We start from the raw sequence: 14,634 nt of genomic DNA, 5'->3' as shown, positions 1-14,634 counted from the left end.
AGAAAGACAGAAAGAAAGACAGAAAGAAAGACAGAAAGAAAGACAGAAAGAGAAAGAAAGAAAGGAAGGAAGGAAAAGGAAGGAAGGAAGGAAGAAGAAGAAGAAGAGGAAGAAGAAGAGGAAGAGGAAGAAGAGGAAGAAGAGGAAGAAGAGGAAGAGAGAGAGTATGGACAGTTTTAATACACAATACACTCCCTATGCCTCTCAAGACCAAACACAAAATTGATGAGTTTGCAGACAAAATATAATATTAAGTAATGACAGCATAATTCTATATCTTGGTAGACATCCATAACAAAAGATTGTTAAAATTGAGAAAGTGATTATCACCCTATTTCTTCTTTCTTTGTATGCCCTTTTTAGTAAAATTTAAAACCAAGCAGACATGAATAAAAAGTTACCACAAATGTAGTGAGTGCATCCGCAAGCACTGTAAATGCTACTGTCTATTTTTTTAACTTCTCCCTGAGTGTAAAAAGATAAAAGAATTTGCAAAGTCATACACAAATGTATTTCTCTAAATTTCTCTAAAAATCTAAATTATTGCTTTCATCACTTTCACCTGTGCTTCCATAGAAGAGTAAAATTGCAGTGTCCTCAAGAAACAATAGCACATTCAAAAATATTCAATGTATTTATCTCTTTAAATAAGTGCAAAATATTTCATTTTCTCTAGGAATGAATATAAACAGCAGAGTGGTTATAACAGCAGTTTTTCCTGAGATAATAAGTTATTTCAATAATGAACATATCAGCAAAAGAATGCCTGCTATGAATTTTCTTCCCAAAGATAGATAAAAGCTATTAAATTTTGCTACTCCTGTTTACATGTTACATTATCTTCACATAAGAGGAAAAGGGGGACAAGCATTTAATAGGGAAAATGTCCCTGATATTAGGAGTTTGAACATTCACTTATCATTATCTTCCAGATCACTGTCCCTGTTGAGGGAGCATACAAGGAGCAAAGTATTTATGACTTCTCATATCTAAGCTAAGATATAGCTAAGTTCAATAATGTTAAATCATCTTAATTGAAAGCATAAATGCTTAACAAAGTAACACATTTCTCCAGATGATACATATGATCATAAGGGTCATTACTCATTAATTATTAACAACAGTTAGGAATTATTTAAGTGGGGAAAGTTCTAGCATTTTGTTTTGAGTAAATATTGAACAAAATAATATTACAGTTGCTTTTCTTCTTTTGTTATCCTAAAACACACAGAGTGAAATTTCCCCAGGGAACAGCTGACAACACCATACAGAAATTTGATTGAGTTACACGCTTGAGCTGTGGGCTGAAAAGCAGAGTCCTAGCCTGTCCAGGTTCAGACTCATCACCCTTTACAACAAATTAAACAAAGAATGGAAAGGGAGGAGTAAGAGTGCAGTCCATGATTAATAAAAATATTTAAAGGGCAGCTCTTACCAATTTGCAGGTCACCGTAGTAGCATTTTCACAGCTACATTCTGAAAAGAGAACAAGAAAAGCATATCAGTCAGTTACCTAATTGTTTTTATTATCTGCAGTGACTAAGGAATAAAGTAATAATTACCACAGTGCCATTCTGGACAACACTGCCCAGGTATTTTTTCCTTCACAAGTTTCATGTCATCGGTACAATTAATAGGAGGATCAGAACAAAGGTTTTCATCACAAACTAAATGGGAGGAAGAGACAGGTATCAGAATACTAATGAAGAGTACAACAAAGGTACAACTACATGGAAGCTATTTTATTACAGATGTTTTTAATGTATGGATGTATATGAACAATTGTATATTTAAACACTAAGGATCAGATCTAGATCCAGATTAATGTATTGGTGTCTAGATACCAATACATTGAAAGTAGCTCTTCAGTGTTTGGTGAACTAAATAAACTCTCCAGACTCCACTGACTGTTCTGGTTAGACCACCATTGAGTATACCAAGAACTTTGAGCCTATCTCAAATGTAGACACCCTCACTTAGAGCACTTAATCTCTAGCTGAAGCACATCATAAATGCTGCATCAAATAAACCTCCACGCACACTTCCTGTCATTTTTATTAAATTTGGTAACATATTGAACTGACAACAGTTATACGCACCACAGTAGTAATGAGGACAACAGTAATGTATGGTATTAAGGTCTACAGTGAGAATTTCCCCTTCGTTACACAAGGGAACAGGCTCAATACAGGATTCACAAACTAAATGAAAAACAAAACAGATATTTACAAATTTTAGATAATAGAAAGTTACCATGTGCACATTTTATTTATTAGTACAAGTCTTATGCCTCTTACTTGGATAACAGAACTTTTATGGACTGGTATTCAAATCCAGAAACATGCAGTGCATGTAGTAGTGCATACACTTAAGTGTCAGGACTTACACCAAGTCATAGACAGCTTGGTGGTAAGGAACTACTGAGGTTCAGCTGTGATCCATGATATGGCACACTGACAGCACAAGTCATATAATTTAATGGTGAAGATCACTGTATGTTAACAATATTAATCTACAGTGCAAGCATGATGTTAAAAATTATGTTTGAAATGAAAGATCCCCAAACCCAAGTGTAATTCATGCCCCAGTCAGCCTGGCCTGTGTGAAATCCCACTGACATCTTCAGGAATTCCTGGATTAAGTTATAAAGTTTAAAAATATATACTATTTTTGTAAATACTTAACTATTCCTCAGTTACCCGCAAAAATAATAGAGTTTTTTTACCACAGAGATAAGAGAAACAACAGGGATCTTCCTGTTTTGCTTCAACAATAAATTGGTCTTCTCTGCAGTCCAGCTGAGAAGCATTGAAACAAACTGAAGGATCACATTCTGTAGGATATGAAATAACCAGTACTTTAAAAAGAGTCAAAGAAACAATGCTAAAAAGATAAATAAAATGAAATCTTTTGCTTATTAAAAAAAAAAAAAAAAGATTGTAAATCAAAACTGGCACAAAACACAAATACAAAATAATATTGAGAATTTGAAATAGATATACAATTGCCTGGAGCTATTTACAGTGTCCCATTCTGCTAAAAATCAAAACAGGCTGTAAGGCAAACTTTCTTACTACAGACAGTAGAAGCCTGGAAAGTGTCCCAGTAACTGTGGTTTTGTGTTTCCCTTACCACATCGGTATTGTGGACAGCAGGACAGAGGGTTGTAGCCTACAACCAATTTTTCATTGGTTTTGCATGTTGGAATAATGGCATCACACAATGACATGTTACATTCTGTGGGATAAAAAACAATCTGTTTTAACATATACGAACAAATACGAGTGCAAGTCCTACACCTCAAGGTATTTATACCATTTACTAAGAGATCCACAAACTAACAGCAGTCCAAGTCAGCTTGCAGTGCACTGCACATCAGCACGTAAGCCTCCCAGCTCAACCCAGGGCTGGTAGAGCTCTGTTCATGTAGCACTGTGCAAGCACAGTGTACCTAAAGCAGGTACTTACTTTGCCCTGCTTCCTACAAATGGAGCCAGCTAAAATGTCCCAGTGAGAATGTTCCTTAAACAAATCAACAACACAGTGTTAGTTACAGGTAGCTAAAGAACAAAATCACCAGATCTGCTGGACCATTTGTTCTCTTTTTCCCTGAAGATGTTATGAAGAAGGAAGTATCTTCTGCTTAACATTTTTAGCAGCAATAACTATATTCTTTTTGCTACAAACCATGGCTGGGTAGAATACAATCAGTGATCATATCACAGAGTAATGTTTTCTTTGAAACGGCATGAGGTCAGAGGATACTTCACTTAGCACCAAGACACTCATAAGAAATGCACATAGGCTCTGGTAACTGCCCCAACTACCAAGCTACTTCTATCATTGAGTATTTGTTAATTTCTTTTGAAATTCTACTGAGGAGCTTAAAAAATCATTTTTTAACAGGAGTTTTGTTTCACTAGTGGATGTGGAATACAAAATAAATAAATACATATTTCAGTGAATCACTTCTTACAGAGAACTTTGCTTTGCTGACCCAACCAGCCAAAATTACCTAAAAATCACTTCTCAAAAATGTTACCTTGGACCCTGTCTAAAAATAAACCTCTGCCAACAAATACCAAGCACTTAACTTACACTTATGTTACTGAAAATGTGTGCAGCTGGGTACATACCACAAACTTTCTTGGGACAGCAAGCCCTTTCTTCAATGACATGGATGATAACTTCTCCTTCTCTTTCACAAGCTGGTGGTGGATCATCATTACATTCAGGTTCTACAGCAACAACAGTTCCATTTTCTAAGCAGTTGTATATGCAACAACCTCTCATGGACTCATTCCAGATCTCCCCAGCAGAGTGGGGTTGGCCTCTGTTATCTGTACATGCTGAGAGAAAAATATCATATCCCTTTGACAAGTAGAGAGCACAGATTTCCTGCAAGCAACTATTAATTAGTTTGTCATCTAGGTGGCCATACTGCATAAAATAAGAGTGCTGCAGAACATTATGACGAAGGAATCCCTCCAAAAAATGATGACATTAAAAACCCCAAATGAACAAATAATCTGCTAGGGGTGGAAATAATCAGTTGATGCAGGGGAAAGAAGCTGTCCATTCTACTCCTTCCTAGTACTCTAGGAAAGAAAGCCTGGGAGCTATGGAAGAATGACCATCATTTTTCCTGTGCAGAGTGACATCAGCAAGTGAAGTTAAAGTGCAGATTGCTATAGCTTGAGATTAAAGCTAGGCTTTGCAGAAGGGAACCCTACCAGATTCACTCCTACTGAGGACTGAAATAGAAATTAAACAGCTTACACTGGTCTGTGGTTAATATTAGCAAATATTTGCCAAACCCCTCTGTCCTGCTGTACTTACTACATTTTTCTTCTGGAATACAGAGGTCAGAGTCTGTTCTATGTAGAATAGTGCCATTTTTACACACACAGTCTTCCCTTAAATAGGAACAGGGAGAATCTTCATACAGCCACTTATTCAAGCATGTCTTTGCTTCACACGGTTGCACACAAGGCTGGTATTCCTTGCCCTCTGGACAATTCAATGCTGCAAGTCATAAAAAGAGGAAACTGAGTGTTGCTATCATTCTTTCAGAATTTCATTAGGTAAACAGGTAATAGGAACAATAAAGTATATCTCAGAAAGCATATATTTATATTTTTAGTGATACTTTAAATAAGCTTCTTGTTCAATCAAGATTAAAATTCTTTCATGACACCAACTGGTGATACATTTCAAGAACTTGGACCATGGCTTACTAATGCTGTCATAGAATGAGACAGCACATCCAATAGCAATAGGAAGAAATGTATTTTTTAACCCATCTCTATACACTGCAGCAGGATAAAGTCACATTAGAATATAGAACATTGCTGTCTGCTTACAGCAATAATCAGATGTCCTCCATTTAATGCAGATATTGTGCTTGTTGCATAACGCCACATATGCAGAAAGTGCATCACACTCATAATTCCAAAAATGAGTGCTGTTGATCCACATCTTTTCACAAAACTCCTGTGGTGAAACCTAGGAACACATTGTAATTGAGAATTAACAAGTAGAAGAGTTTTCTGTAATTAAAATTAATAATTAATTACAAGAAATAACACAGGTACAGGGGAAATAAAATCACAAGCATTCTCTAAAGTAGAAAATATCTTTTTTTTTTTTTTTCAGAACACTCATTCTGCAAAACTTAAATTGCCAGAAACTTATTCTCATTAGTAGGCCTGAGACTGTAATGCTACTTACAAGAACTTCTGCGGTACTGTCTGATCAGCTAAAAATCAACAATCTCAATTAAACATTGCAGCTATATCTTCCATAAATTCCTGCTGTGAATGAACTATTAGTGAGTACTCTTTTCGTCTGTGTATAGGGCCTGATTGCCTCTGTTACTGAGTCTAAATGCAGGTTCCAACCTATTTTATTTGCATTGTTTTTCTTTGCATAAGTTTAAAAAAAGGTGGAAGAAGTCAGAATTTGTTTTATTCTGCCTGTCCACTACTGTGGAACAGCCCAGCCCTCCTGATGGTTTCAGCAAATCTTCAACCAGTTTTTCACACTTGCCTTACAGTTTGTTACACAGACAATTCTGTTACCTATCCTTGTCCAGTTGCTCCATGTCTGTGAAGCACACAATATGCTCCATCCAGTCTCACTCTGCTACCATAATGTGCATGAAAGAAAACAAACCTCGTAATGGATGAACATGCTATGTCAGATTTTGATATAAGCCAGGAAGAGATGCAATTGCATTGCACCTGAGGATATGAGAGTTCTCCTGGAAACATATATGAAGTAAGAGTTCTGACTATTCAGATTAAATTATTTCCAAATCAGATATGTTAAAACAATTATGAAAAACATATTGCTGCCCACTGATGCTATTCTCCCTTATGGATTCCACAGTTCATTCCTTGCCATTCAGCTTCTGTGGCAGATAGCTATAAAATCTCTTTAAGCCATGTCTTTAGGAAGAATTCCCTCCATTTTTTCTACCTGGGAAAAATGAGGAGAGGACTTGGGATTTTGAAGGAAGGGGTTCAGCTGTCTACAACACGTGTAACAGCATTTGTCTGCGATGAAGACCACATAAAGTAATGCAAAGCAAAGCCAGGTTGGAAAAGCAGAAGAGCTAGAATTGAATCAGGAATCTAGACATGTCCATCTGTGAGAAAGAAAGAGACACTTGAATAATTAATCCTTTTTATATTGAATTAAGTGGGAAAAGTCAGTGTTGAGAGAGATGGGCTTTTTCATTTCCCATTGTGGGAAGCAGCTGTGCTGCTCTAGTGGTAGTCTGCATGCTAAAGATACATCTCTGTTTGAAAGCACAGCTTCCAAAAATAAATTATTATGATTTCTGTAAGAAAAGCTACCAAACTGTCAACATAATAGTAACTACATCAAAAGCTGTTTAACAGAAAATGTCATTAGTCCAATCAGTCTTAGGCTACATGAGTTGCTTTTGTATGCAGAAGAAGCATGAGGCTTTTATTTGTAGTGACTGTTGTCAAGCTTTTGTTAAAAAATCAATCTTTAGGAATACACCTGTGTTGGGATGATGAACTGGTGCCACTTTGTTGAGCTTTGCCTAATCAGTGATTTAAGAAACAGAGTTAAAGAACAGAGATCCACGTAGATGTACTTTTCTTTTTACCTGAGGAATTATTTACAATGGACAAGATGACAAAAGCATTGGAGCCACCTTGTTATGAACTCATGAAAGTAAGCAAAACATAAAAAATCTGCATCTCTCGTACTCTTTTCTTAACAATGCAACTTCCATTTAATTTGCACCTGGAATTTCTTTGAACTTTGTACTCACTTTCTTGTGACAAGGGATGAAAACACTTCTGTTTAACAGTTCTATGCAGTATGTGCAGTTATCTTCAGTACAGTTTCTTACTGGCCTCCTAGTTGATACATCATGTGATTTCTCAATTTCCCAGCTCTTAATGAACATTTCAATTTCCTCCACATTTGTAATTATGGTCCTGTTTTGCATTTTCAGGTCATCAGTAGGGTCTCCATTACACACCCCTGGAGTCAGAGCATCACATTCAAAGTAAAAACAAGCAAACAAGCAAAAAAAAAAAAAAGAAAAAAAAAAGGAAAAAAAAAAAGTGTATTACTTCCTTTGAGAGAGAAAAGTGCAATTGATAAAATTAACATTGCAACAAGTTCATGTGTGAGACTTAGTCATCTGAATTTATAAATCACAGCAACTACATGTCTGCTGTAGATCCAACCGTCTAGTTATGATTCCATGATCAGCTTAGCAAAGCAAGCAGATCATATAATACAAGTAATAATACTTTTCCCAACAACGAATGAAGTTTTAAGAAAACCTGTCACCAAAATGTGCTGTTGAGGGGGCTAATTCATTGACACGGCACCAAATTCTCTGCTCTTCTACTGAATAGCAATCAGCTGCATGGGAGTAAGTGTAGATGATTTTCAAATTAATTGCACATTGCTGACAATTTGATGCTTTATTCAAATTTAATTGGACATCTAAATGCAAGAAGTTGTGAAAGAAGCCTTTTGATGAACAAATTGCTTTCTTTATTGAAAATACTTTTCCAAACCTGTTTATTAATACCAAAGCACTCAAAAAAGCACTCCCCAAGACCCGAATATCAATTGGCTGAGTTAGAGTGTAAATAGAGTGTATTTGGTTAGGTAGTTAGTTTAGAAATAGTGTATTTAGTTAATTTGTCAATGGAAATACGCATCTCTTATGAACACACAAGAAGTCAATAAAATCAGCCTTTTTAATTTTCATAATAGTGTTTTAAATCCCAGAGACAGAACACCCAAAGTTTCTATATCCTTTCTCCACCTTGCTTCTACATGGCTAATCATAGCCCAAGTCTTCATGCTTTGAGACCTGTATCCTGATACCCTCCAGGGACCCCGGTGGACTAGGCTGGTGTGACAGGTCCTGCTATTCTCTCAGACAGCATGGGGAAGTACAGGAGATGGTATTTGCATGATAAGAAGCACTTGATAGTAGTACTGCTTCTTCTTGCTGTCCCAGTGCCACCCCACAGCCGGTACTGGCATTAGAATTCTGTAAAATCACCCTACAGAACTGCAGAACCAATACAGGTGTAAAAATAAAACCAGTTTACCACATAGTCCAACATTTTCTTCAGTATGAAGGGGAGAGGACAGGAGAATTCCAGACAGAAGCAAACATTAGATGACAGGAAAAAACACTAACTGAAGCTTCATACTTTTTGCAAAATACCAGGTAGAGCAGCACTGTTCAGCTGAGATTGGAGTTGTGTGCATATTCTTCCTCCTCCTGTCTTTTCATGACACAAAGAGCAACTATTCTACAATATTTCCTACCTGCAATCTCATCTCATCCCAACCTTTCCAGTTTGAATAGAGAAGATGATACTGGGCATGATACCAGGAAAAGGTGCAGTATCTGCCACAGCCAGCATTCCCCTTCTCTCACAAGATATAGGAGAACTTTCCTTTTGTTCAAGCACAATGTAGAAATTGATTTTAAATACTTAATTTGCTTAGAATATATACGTAAACCATACCTGAATTAATTTGTTTGCTTTTAAAACTAAAAGCAGATTGAAATATTTTAAAAAATATTTTTTCTGGTCAATATGGGATAGATTTCAGTAAAATAAATGCACCAGAAAAGTAACATTTATGATGCAATTAATGTTACTCTAGAATACCTGCCTACACTTTTCCATAAAATTCATACTGGCAGAGTTATAAAGGCATTATTAGGGAAGCCTGGAACATGCAAAATTTGCTGTCATTGTAATTTAAGTCTGAGATAGCTTAGACAGTCTTTGACCCTAAATCCAAGTGTAACAGGTCTGGATTTGGATTCACCATCCTTAGTGAATTCAGACCCTTCCCAAGTTACACCTTTTATCAGTATTTGCATAGCACTAGGTGTCACTGCCAGCATCCTATAGTTATCCCTTTCTCCTATAATCATTGAAGCATACTCTCTGTACTTGAACTTCTTCAGCAGTCACTTCTCCATATAAATTTTTGCCCTTTTCTTTGCTTGACTTTAATGATATTCTTAGCACAGGAAGAGATGACTACATTTTTTTAAAAAATTAGTTAAATATGGTGTATCGATCATTACTTGTTCTGAAAACTGCTCCATTAGCAAGCATTGCTTTCAAACAGGATTATTGATTTATTACTGTTAATTAATACAAATTCACAAGCCTACTTCAAATATGATTGACAGTGTAATTAATGAGAGTAACATGGAAAGCTATAGGGATAACAGATCACAGACACAAAAGGAAGGTGTAAATTGTAAATATGAAAGTAATTAATTGCCACCATAGCCTCACCACAAAGTCCTTCTGTCTTCATTGATGTGTTAGAGTGTAATCCATACTGTATATCTATGATGCCTGTAACATGAGCCCACTTGATGCTAATACCAGCTGGGGTATTAATGACATACATTGCACCAGTATCCTGAATACTCAGTCCTTCTTTTGAAAATGGTAATGATGGAATTACAGAATCCACTACTACCTAAAATAAACCAAATGCCTTTTAGGGATAGAAACAGATTACAAGGATGTATTTTATATTTATTTACATCTTAAAGCAAAAGATAATTTTACAGTGTCTGCCACATACAATAGCAGTAGTCACTGTGTTTATATCACAATGCTTCCTGCTAGTGACTCTGTAACTGCAGATGAAGTAGGCATGAGAAAAAATAATGATATGGAAGTCTTCTCTAATTAAGGAAGCAATAAATATTATTTATCCTATATCATCTGGTAAAACAAAACAACAAAATAACACTGATTATTCTGATTATTCAAAGTTATCTGTTCTAAACTGTTCTAATCTGTTATTACCTAGCAGAAATGACAGCCTAAATATTTATCACATCTTGGAAAACTATTCTGTTCTAGGTTTTCTGGAAATATTGTCTCAAATATAAATGCCTTTTGCAGCTTCTTTAAAATCTCAAATCACTTTGAAGTGTTGTATAAATGACAGGCAAGTGAGGCTTAGTATCAGAAATGTTATTTTTTCTTCTAGCATACCATGAATTACCAGGAACATGAACTGCAGAAGTAATCCTATTCCTGTAGTACATTCATTATAAACCTGACCTACTGCATTCTACAATAGAATAGCTCTCCAGTTATCTCTTAAATGTACACATGCTATATGTTGGTGATATATACTTACTTTTCTTGCTAAACGATTAATAAGTAACTTAGATCTATGTGTTGTAACATTCAACTTCTTAAAGCAGAGACCTGAAGTGCTTGCAGGGGGAACCTTGAAAGAAAAGTGATAAAAAAGTTTTAAGGAGTAGAAGAATTATTTCAATATGTGTAATACTCATACAATTTATAATTAATAATGGAAAAAATACTTACTAGATTTCTTATTGAATTTGCACTCTGAAAAAAAAATAAAAACTAGATTAGAAGTGCAATGATAATCAGCAGAATTCTTATTTGGCAAGAATAAGTTGAATGTTCTCTTTGTGTTTAAAAGTTCTTCTACAATCAGCTTCCAAATTTAAATCATCCAATATATTCCTTATAAATAATAAAAAATAATACACATTTCCCAGCTAATACATTGCACCTTTCACTTAACTAATTTTAGAAACTTTCTTTACTTATTAAAAAGTTAAATAAAAGGGGTTTATATGGCAAATAATACAGAAAAGACAACCCAACGACCTAGACAAGTTGAATAAAAAAGAATATTTAGAGATATAGTGGTCTTCCCAATATAATCCCCTGACTTAACCTTGATAAAACTATTTTACCAAGACATCTTTCCACACATGATTGCAACTCATATATACCATAGCTCAGCTGGCTTCCAATGAATCACCTTTAACATTGAGAGCGACTCATTAACAGCCTCATGAATCTCAGCATATGCTATAAAACCCTTTTAGAAAATATTTATTAAATAAAAACAGCTACGGACTTCTCATTTGCCTATGTAAGCTGCAATCACACCTTTAGTCTGCATCCAAGAAACAGTGAAAAGACAGCAATTCAAAAGAAAACATCTAAAACATTGCAAGACTCAGGACTTAACATTTAAACGTACCATTGCCCAGAATGTGTTAGAGAGTGGTTATGAGACCAAAGAGAGATGGGAAGGAAAGAAGACTGGTAAAGTACCTGGTGAGGAACTTGTTTATCTACAAGCCAAAGGTGGAAGTGCAAGCCAACTGATCAAGGTCTTCATGAATTAAAACCATGGGCAATGCAAAGGAAACATTTGTGCAGACTCTAAAGATGAGACTGACCTGACGAAAAATGGCAGTCCAAAAATGAAATGTCTGGACTCCCTCTGCAGGCAATGCAGAGGGGTAGACAGTGGCAAAGTATCTCATCACCCTAATCCTGAACTTCTATTACCTTCCTTAAATAAAGGCAAAAGATTTTTGTGACTATTCCAAATATTTCTTCATTTTGACAATACTGTAATGTATAAATTCAGTTGAATTTATAAAAACTTAAAGTTTTTAGTGATGCATTTTTGCACTATTTCATACCTATAACACCAACATTCAAGACACAAATTATTGAGGAAAGGCAAGTATCTTACCTGATTAGAAGGACATTTTTCAATATGAGCAATAATAATTTCTTCTGGTAGCTTGACTAAAATGTAGGAAGCCATATTACAGAGGGCTATGTTGTTTCCATCAAATGTAATAACACTCAGTTCAGACAGTACAGAACATTGACCTAAAAAAGAACTGTCATTTATTAAGGTTACCATGAAACAGAATACTAGGCATTTCTAAAAACATTTTTAGTTTGAGCAGTAGTTGCTTTCATATGAGTTACTTTCATGTATATATTGCTGGCATTGTTCCGTAGACAGCATATTGAGCCACAAGGAGAAGCATCTTAGGATATTTAGTGGACATAGCTAATCAAGGGCTATATGCCCAGGAAATTTTAAGATGGTAAAAATTTTCACTTACAACAAGGTTTTACAAGTAAGATTAATGAATCTGTACATCGTCAGATGAAATATGTACATTAATGTATACAAACATTTGGCATGCTGATAACAAGATACACATCCATTCGATCTTAAATATTTTAAAATGTGATCTGTGTTTCAGAAATGACGCAAGGCTTTTAATATGACTTCTGTTTAACCTTCTGGTTCCCTTGAGTCTGCTACCCGTCTCTACAGTTTCTAAATATCATTAAGTACTCCTTTTAGAGCTAAGTGAAGTTTGGGGGGGTTCTTTCAGAAAAAACAAGTATTTAATATTTCTTCCCAGAAGTGTTGACATCTCAATGTTTTCTAATGATAGAAATTCTGAAGATTTTCTGTTAAAAATGTTGACATTTGATTTGTGGATCTAATTGCAATGTTTTAATTTCAACCATCTTTTTGACTCTCCTGAATGTTAATTCAAAGATACCAAAGCATTTACTATATTTCATTGTTTTGCTGATGAGGCCCAAAACAATCTCCCTTAAATTCATTTCAGTATTCAGCTTAATCTTCCCACTGTATTAATCCCTTAATTTATCACTTGAAATTTCCACATTAAGTCTCTGTGTTGGAAGTATATAATAATATAACTGTGACTTACAGGGACATTCCCATTCTGGGCAACAACTATCAGTGTTAACTTGAACTGGCATTCCTCGAAAACCACAGTCTGGCTTCTGCGCATCCTTAGGGCAGTTCCTTGAAAGGTTGTATAACATCCAACCCATATTAACACATATATACTGGCTACATTTGTCGACAGGTTCAAGATATCTTGGCTGTCATATATGGAAAAAACAACCAGAATCAGCTTTACACTCATTGTACTTATGAAGTCCAAGTGATCGCTAGTTTATTGCCCTACTCTGAGACAGAATTAACACATTTATGTGACTCCTCCTATATATTTGACTTTGGGTCTGGAAGCTGGACTAAAATATTCTTTTGTCATGCAACTTTAGATACAGTACAAACTAACACCTGATCTTGCATTTGACTACAATGAGATGCATAGGATATCAGCAAGCTAACCATAGCCTCTAGATCTCTCCCAGGCAACATGGTCCCAGGTTAAAAAATAAAAATAAAAGAGAGAGAGGGATCATTAAATTAATATTCTGCACTCCTAGTACTAGAAAGAAAAGACCCCTAAGTAACCAGAACACTGGAAACAAAAATGTAGCACTTCCTCAGAGAGATTAAATACATACCCACAAACAAACAAAAAAGGCATTAAAATAAATTGCATTAAAATAAGCAGAAGTCTGAAGATAATTTGGCCAGTTAAATCCTTCTTGCTGACAAGACAAGAAGGCTTGGGTGAGGCAAATATGTCCTACAATTTAGATACTGAGTGTCTAACTTTGCTGTACAGACTTAATTATCTTGCAGATGTTGTTATTTGCATCAGTTATTTTGGAAATAATTGCTTGTTTGCTACAGATGACAGTGATGAATGTCGATTCACCTACACCCCTCCTGTTCCATCTAGCGACAGTGGAATACTCTATATAAAGCATTATAACACAAAAGCATTTAAAAAAATACAGCATCATGCATTCCCATCATTTTATACCCTATCAGAAAGAAAGAAATGAAAAACAGAAAGGCCAGATTATGCACAAACCTCCGAATTCTATGGACTATGGCTTTTTTCTGAACCTCAGAAATATATTTTGCTGTCTAGAATCAGCACAAAGCTTTAGACTTTTTTTTTCTTTTTTTTTTTCTCCTGAGCAATGGATCTAATTTGCAGAATATACCAGGGCACTAAAAGTGCAGGGATACAACAATCCTCTAAGAATAATTCATTTTTACGTAATAGAAAAATGAAACAAAAATAGGAGATACTTAAAATCTCTGGTATAACATGCTGAATATCAGTATAGCTATCCATACATTAACGCATCAAGGCAAGTAAAACTATCATACCACGCATTCAGATGTATATGACAGTGGATGCATCACTGTACCAGAAGAAGCCTTGTCAGCTATAGCTGTCAATGTTTTTGTGCTTGCCAGAGAAGTTTGTGTTTCCACAGTCTCTGAAGGGGAAGAAAGCACCATTTAACCAACAGAATGGGATAAATCTATTACAGTTCTGTTCTCCAACTCTGTGGGCTCTGTTAA

General features: G+C 35.4%; 1 protein-coding gene across 11 annotated transcripts in view; it reads right to left on the bottom strand.

The window, feature by feature from the left end:
- The window catches only part of OTOGL (otogelin like), a 98,319-nt gene that overhangs the window by 13,489 nt on the left and 70,196 nt on the right, over positions 1 to 14,634 (bottom strand). For 10 of the 11 annotated variants that reach the window (XR_010830059.1, XR_010830061.1, XR_010830062.1 and 7 more), the window contains exons 37-52: positions 14,437 to 14,549; positions 13,106 to 13,283; positions 12,094 to 12,236; positions 10,896 to 10,919; positions 10,702 to 10,794; positions 9,837 to 10,026; positions 7,310 to 7,524; positions 5,364 to 5,505; positions 4,840 to 5,025; positions 4,137 to 4,349; positions 3,133 to 3,237; positions 2,726 to 2,833; positions 2,100 to 2,201; positions 1,563 to 1,667; positions 1,436 to 1,476; positions 402 to 465 (exon numbers count right to left, since the gene is read on the bottom strand). Coding sequence is in view for 7 of the 11 variants with exons in the window: in XM_066993487.1 (XP_066849588.1) it covers positions 402 to 465; positions 1,436 to 1,476; positions 1,563 to 1,667; positions 2,100 to 2,201; positions 2,726 to 2,833; positions 3,133 to 3,237; positions 4,137 to 4,349; positions 4,840 to 5,025; positions 5,364 to 5,505; positions 7,310 to 7,524; positions 9,837 to 10,026; positions 10,702 to 10,794; positions 10,896 to 10,919; positions 12,094 to 12,236; positions 13,106 to 13,283; positions 14,437 to 14,549 (2,022 nt within the window). In the remaining 4 variants the exon portion in view is untranslated. The remainder of the gene's footprint in view (positions 1 to 401; positions 466 to 1,435; positions 1,477 to 1,562; positions 1,668 to 2,099; positions 2,202 to 2,725; positions 2,834 to 3,132; positions 3,238 to 4,136; positions 4,350 to 4,839; positions 5,026 to 5,363; positions 5,506 to 7,309; positions 7,525 to 9,836; positions 10,027 to 10,701; positions 10,795 to 10,895; positions 10,920 to 12,093; positions 12,237 to 13,105; positions 13,284 to 14,436; positions 14,550 to 14,634) is intronic. The other variant, XM_066993527.1, reaches the window with a different exon arrangement.

Source organism: Anser cygnoides, chromosome 1 (genome assembly GCF_040182565.1).
Source record: "Anser cygnoides isolate HZ-2024a breed goose chromosome 1, Taihu_goose_T2T_genome, whole genome shotgun sequence".
Lineage (NCBI taxonomy): Eukaryota > Metazoa > Chordata > Aves > Anseriformes > Anatidae > Anser > Anser cygnoides.
Note: the sequence above shows the minus strand (reverse complement) of the source record. Positions and strands in the feature narration are given on the sequence as shown.